Raw genomic sequence first — 6,932 nt, 5'->3', positions numbered from 1 at the left:
TAAATATATATAGTATTTATATATAAAAAATAAATAATTCTTCGTATATGAAGATTTTTGTTCTACTTTCTCTTATTTTCGAGGTAATCTGAAAATTTTAATATTTATTTACCGCATTATCCCTATCGATACTTGTAAAATATTATTGAAAACAGAATTTTTAAATCGGCCATGTGTTTTCTTACCGTTGTACAAAAAAATCCACCATGCAATGTGCGAATACGCACAATCTTTTCGTGCCATTTTCTCGACGCTCATTTTTCTTATTGCTTTGCGGTTGACGAGCAGCGTTGATAACGGTTTGTCTGACCCCGAGAGAGAAACCAACGAAAACAGAGGCCCCGAAAGTTTTACGGCATACAAGGGTAGACGAGCGAAAAGAAGGTCGGTCAAGCTGCACAGCTGCCCTTAGGCACGTGCAGCACTCTGCTACCTGAGCGATTCTCTTACATTTCCAGCTCTCTTTGGGCTACCTGAAAAGAGCGCGAATCGACAAACTAGTTTCCTCGATACAAAAGAAAAGCGTAAGTGATATACACTCCGTATTGAGTCGATTGAATGAATAATTTATCGTTGTCGCTCATGGTTTTTTTTTTTAATTTTTAGAAGAGAGAACACACGTTCAATAGACAAAACTTGGCAATACATCTTACAAAATACATTCTAAATATGTTTTACTATAATTTCTATAATAAACGAGTAAAAACAAATTTTTATGACTTATACGTTTGAAAGCTCTTGTTCGATTTATCATCAATTAACATTAAAGAATATTCTTTCATGCATAAAGTGGATAAGTGTGTGAGTCTGTATAAATACATATATTATCGATAAGAACACAAAAATCGTCTTTTTTCGATTGAGATCATTCTGTATAGACTGAGAGAAATTCAATAAAAGAGGTTTAATGATGATATTCTTCTTCATTGAGAGAAGAAAAGTGCCTTATTGCAAAAGTCTCATGTTATCTATTTCAATAATTGGCAATCTCCTAAGAAAACGATTGATGATATTTCAAGCGAATCTCGTAAAAAATCGAGAATATTTTTCCGTCTTCTTTCGTCGCTAATTTGATAACATCAATGGATATTGATTTTGCCGCGGAAACTTACTCTCGAATAGATCTTGATAAGGTAGCATATTCTGCATCGTATGATAAAGCCCGAGGAGCAGCATCGAGCTCAAGAGATCTAATTTTCCTCTACGCAATATTTAGACTACTTCTTGAGAGTCATAATTACGGTCAAGGGTCATCGCTGATAGGTCTGTACGATTTGAAATTGGCGATAATACCGTGGGCGCTCGTATACATCCGCGATTGATAATCCAATGATGAGCCTTTATCTTCTTAAATCGATTATCTTTTGTGCGCGTTTAATCCCTCACCCCATAAGTGGGCAATTATTAAGATTGAAATTATTATTTAATGATTAATTATAGGGAAAAAAAAATGACGAAAAAATTACAATCGTTAACAAATGTTAAATAAAATTTACCGTGTAAAAAATATTTATTAATAATAGTATGTATATTATGATGTACTGCTCTGTGCTATAAATAAAATTCAATTAAAAATTTCGCTATAACAATAAATAGTCTCTGTAATCGGACATTTCAAAAGTGCCCCTTGTTCGAACCTTTAGAATTTCTTTCGATCAATAAAACTCGATGGCTAACAAGTACCGGATATAACAATATTATAGAACAAAGGCTTCTATTGGCTTCGGTTGCGATTAAGGATGTCACAAAGTCCCAACGTAAATGCGAATACTACGATGCCCGCATGTTAATAGCCACCGGAAACTCTTAACCATTTGTCTATTTTGCCGCAGACATGGCTCCGCTGTTAACTCCAATTTGTTCTCATTATATAAACGATCAAATAATATAATGAACGATTTACCCTCTTGAAACGTTATCAGTTTCCTGTAATGACATGTAGCTTATCATATTGTATATTATTAACTCGATAATTACAAATAATTTTCCAAATAATTTCGATAGAATTGTAAGACCTAACAGTCAAATAAAATAATTGAAATAAAAATGTTTTAGGAAACTCAATTTTCCGTATAAAAAGATGAAGATATACATACTCTAAATATTAATGCTGAAACTAATTATAAAAGGATCTAGAATCTACTGATAGGGAATACTATCAAACATAAATCTAAGATAGTCGACGAATAAAGAAAAAAAATTCTGTGAAACTTCATGTAGAGACAATATAAAAAAAAAATAAGAAATTTGAAATTTGAAATTTGAAGAAATTTGAAGTCAATCTCATGGATGAAGCGATACTTCATCCTTTCAAGAGTTTGCTTTTTGAGATATCAGCTCCACATGTGTTCTAACTATGGAACCATCAGAAGAGATGAGAGATATATAGGGTGTTAAGGTTGCAACCTGCATTATCAGAGTCGAAGCAAGAAACTTTCTGCTGTCGGTAATGTACAGTGAACTGCAGTAAAGAAACTGCAATCCAAAGGATGAACTTTCCTCAGAAGAACTAGATGACGTAATATTTGCAATCATTAAACACGAATAACGTAAAAAAAAATTATTTTGCGACACATTTTCGAAAATTCTGTTACACAATCTCGCAATTCTACGTTACATTTCAGAAGTTCATTGCTGAAATTAAAAAAATTTAAGCAGAACCTTTGTATAAAGTTGAGAAATAAATATATTTTTAAAAATATTCACTTTGGCAAAAATAATTTTTATCTTATTAATAATTCGCAAAATAATTATTTCTTTCGATATAAATATTTTTGAGTCATAGTCAAAGTATTGTCGAATTAAAATCAAATATTTTTTTATACAAGAAGAAAAACCGATCAATTATCTCCAGCGGAAAGTGCTCACAATCTGTTTCGCTGTTTTCAATCCACGTGGAATGTAAGATGGGAGAATAATTACGGTGTGCGTCTTCTGAGAAAAGCTATTATGCAATTCAGCGGGGCATAGTAGTAATTTCGTATATGTGACACGAAACGCCCGGTCCTAGGGCGGAATGTCACTCTGCAAATTGGATGGCACCTCGATGCGTTACGGTACATTCGCGATACGCGAATCATTCCCGGCGCGCGTTCCGCGTCTTGGGACGATGATCAAGACCGTGACGCCATAATTATCGCAAATAATCCGCAGAACCACGGCGAAGATAACGAAAAATATATGCTTCCTCGTACGAGAGCCATATTTTACAAGATTTATCCTTCGCGTCCGACGCGCGTAATCTGATTTCTAATTTAAGCTCGCGTAATCTAGTGCGATATACATTTTAAATTCTAAACTCAACCTTTATTTTCACTCAATTACTTTGTACGATAAAATTGTTTCTCCTCGAAAATAACTGAATAACTACGTATGTTTTATTCACTAATCTCTTTAATTAACACGTTCAGTCATTCGCTTTATCCCTCTATTTTATATCGGAATGAAAGGTAGAGTACGCAACTACGTTTTATATGTGTTAATTCGAAATTTTTGCAGATTAATTTCTATCCGCAGTTGGAGATATTTCACGAAGAAACGCTCGAAGAAGCGCAAGACGAAAGTAATAGCGACCTGTTCGTCTGACTAATAATATTTCGCAAGATGTTTCAGCGTTCTGTTTCAACGTTCTCTCGAATGTTCTGTAGCCACGTAGGGGTCAGCGACCACAGTGCAACGTTATCCGTTCCGCGTTGCCAGGCTATCGATCTGTACGGGCGCCTTGACCGACCTCCGATGCATCACTACCAAGTGCAAGTGCAAAAGCTCCCTTTTTCCCTCTCTTCCCTCTTTCACTCTTTTTCTCGCCGCTCGCGTTACATCCGAGAGCGCTCGCGAAATAAAAGCGACAGGAAGAAAGCAAGAGTATATCGAGAGAAAGCTCCAGCAGTTACTTGCGACTCGTAAAACACGCGAGTTTTATACGCGAGATTCGTCAGAATTTCATATCTCATCCACCGATAAAAATGATTACTCATCTCTGGAATGAGTGTTCGACGATCACGTGATCGCGAGTGACAGCCAAGTATCGTAAATTGAAAAACTTGTGGAAATACCAGACGATTAAGATCCGCGCGAATCGTTCTTAATCCTCTATTACTTCAAAATACATTTTCTTCTCTCATAAAAAAAAAATGTTCAAAAACATTAAATCTTAAACGATATAATTTTGAAGTATATTAATACAAATATCTTTCTCTCATTCAATAAAGAATTATTCAACGATGCTTTTTTAATCGGTTGTTTACCATCAACTGCATCCAGCCAACCGGCGCGATTTTAACTTCGTTCTTTTGCAAAATAAACATCGCGTGATAGCAGGGCAACGACATCAATTGCCCGGCTATCGATTCACTGAACCTTCGTCGTGAAACGCGACGAAGAGTGCAAGCGGATGTGCTCGCGCACTTCTGGCTACTCATCCATCTTTTACTGACTAGACTCGATTCTCGAGTATCCATTCGCCGTGCCTTCGTTGAAGAAGGTTCAAGGTTACTCGTCGCGAGTTTCACTTTCAGCGAGTACTTTTACTCCTCGATCAAGCGTCGCGCTCGCAATCAAACCAAGCTCGCGGCTTGACAGCTAAAATTCATCAGAAATTAGATACTTAAAATATGATCTGTATATATCAGAAACTAATCTATTTTTGAATCACACTAAATTAAGTTAGTTAAGTAGACGCCGCGTTGATAAGACTGATAATGAAAGTTTAAACTGTGTTCATTAAGATTATCGTCGAGGATATCATGGAAGGTACCCGTCGACCCAAATTGAGTTCAGATTTAGAAAAACAGACAAAAGATCATTAATATTCAATAAAATATTAATCGATATATTGCCATATTTAAGAAACTTAACATTTTCAACATTTCTTTGAAATTCTGAAAATAAACTTCTTCCGAAGATGTATTCGTCTGTATGCAAAATAGAAAATACTCAACGAGTATTCCTTTGTAAAAAAAAAAAAAAAATGCTAAAATTCTTAAAGCAGCGACGAGTGATGAAGATCTGTTCCAAGTTCCTGGAAATCTCGTTATAGCAATATAGTGAAGAAAAAAAAAAAAAACAATATCTTCCCGTTGCGCGCCTTAATCAAAAAATTTCTATCGTTCCTACGAAGCTAGCCGGAAACTTCCACAAAGTAGAAGATTCAAACTTTTATCCGCTCGAATCTAATGATAAAGGGGAGTTGTCGAACTTTTGCTAACGACGTTCCGCGAATTGTTCGGTATAATCGTGCCTGCAGCACGCTCAAAGTTGCTAACACAACCAACGCCGTAACAGAGAAGCTGTCCGGGACGCGATTATCCGCGATTTAATGAAATTAGAGACGACCGCACGAGCCTCTAGGCAGGAAGCGCTAAAAGCACTCGGCAGGAACGACCGTTGATCTACTTCGGCTAAAGGCTTTTCCACTAGATAAAGTTCGCATCGCGCAATCACTCAGACACGCCAATTGTCAACATTTTTGTAGTTTCGCAGTCGCTTTTTCTGCAAATCGCTAAGAGAGCCGGGAAGATAGACGAATAATAAATTTATTTTATCCCCGAATCAACTCGGAAAGCTTTGTTAAAGATAAAATTATTACGATTGTTTGTTGAATCTTATAATTAAATTTTTAAATGTATATAAAATATTGTAATAAAATGATCACTGTTGCAAATATTTAATTGTAGCGTCCAATTGTCATATATACGATATCGATGATATTTTTTTTTAAATTATTAATAATATTTAAAAAATATCGAGAGAGATATTTTATAAATATATGAGAATTAAACAAATATATATTAGATAATTATACAATTATAATCGTAAGAAATTTATTCAACGTAAATAATTAATTAATATTTCTCGATTTAGTACATAATACGATAATTAAATTTATAAAATAATCTATATCAGTCTCGTGTACTCTATGTTACGTAATTACCCACTTATATTCATCACAGAATGATTACTTCAAGTCCCAGATACATTGAAATACAGACGGCGTACGAAGACACGTGCACGCTTTTCAAGGAAGTGAACTCGCATCAGTGGCTTCTCATGCGAGCTACTAGGCGAATCATTTATACCGCGCACCAATTGACACCAATTGAGAAGCACGTACTCTTAGAGAGGCAGTTTGTCGGCGGCTGCCTCTTAATTGGATCGCCTCGTCTTTCAAACTAATCAGATCGAAATTTCACGTAGTGGAATAGAGACGTTAATCAAAGATGTTATATAGCAAATTTGTATTAATATATATATATATATATCACATTTTGTTTGTGTTCGGATCATTTATAAATTATATCCAGAAAATATTATATCTCCATGGAATATTAATTTATTTTGTATTAATATAGAAATGATAATTAATCATCGCAGCCCAATATATGTAAATGTCATGTTTACAACCAAGGTGCAGTTTGTCACTCTCTATATGTCATTCACGATTAATTACAGTTACGTACGTCATAATATTTGCGAAGGGTCCGAGTAGCCCTTAGCTACTGCCTGTGTGTGAGTGCTATTTATAATTGATTATTCTTAGCGTGTAGCGCGATGTTTACAATTATTTCCAAAACTATTTAAAATTAATTAATATTGCTGCTACGCAAGAGGGTTCGCGTTCTATGATATCTAACTCCTGTTTTTAGATAACCGGTTTATCGAAAGATAAAAATTACTCCAGTTTTTCTTTAGATAGTTAAAAACATGACGTCTATCTAATATAACATCTACGATTGTTTCCCGAAGCGTCTAGCTGTCCATACGCTGTTAACGACAGCGGTTCTTGACCGTAAAGTGGCTAACAATGCGAGGAAAAATATAAACTCACCACAGTCAGACTGTCCAACTCGCCTAGCCACTCGTTCAGAAGCTGCTCAGGATCTGTCTCGTTATCGCTGTCCTCGGCTTCTTCCTCGTATCGTTCCATGGTGAAT

General features: G+C 35.3%; 1 protein-coding gene across 1 annotated transcript in view; it reads right to left on the bottom strand.

The window, feature by feature from the left end:
- The window catches only part of LOC115236628 (amyloid beta A4 precursor protein-binding family B member 1-interacting protein-like), a 103,043-nt gene extending 96,117 nt beyond the window's left edge, over positions 1-6,926 (bottom strand). The window contains exon 1 of the mRNA XM_029809204.1: positions 6,827-6,926. Coding sequence (XP_029665064.1) covers positions 6,827-6,925 — 99 coding nt within the window. The 5' untranslated portion in view covers position 6,926. The remainder of the gene's footprint in view (positions 1-6,826) is intronic.
- Between the last annotated feature and the right edge of the window lie 6 nt (positions 6,927-6,932).

The sequence above is a fragment of the Formica exsecta genome, unplaced genomic scaffold (assembly GCF_003651465.1).
Source record: "Formica exsecta isolate Colony F162 unplaced genomic scaffold, ASM365146v1 scaffold258, whole genome shotgun sequence".
In the NCBI taxonomy this organism is placed as follows: Eukaryota; Metazoa; Arthropoda; class Insecta; order Hymenoptera; family Formicidae; genus Formica; species Formica exsecta.
This window is presented reverse-complemented; position numbering and strand designations above follow the sequence as displayed.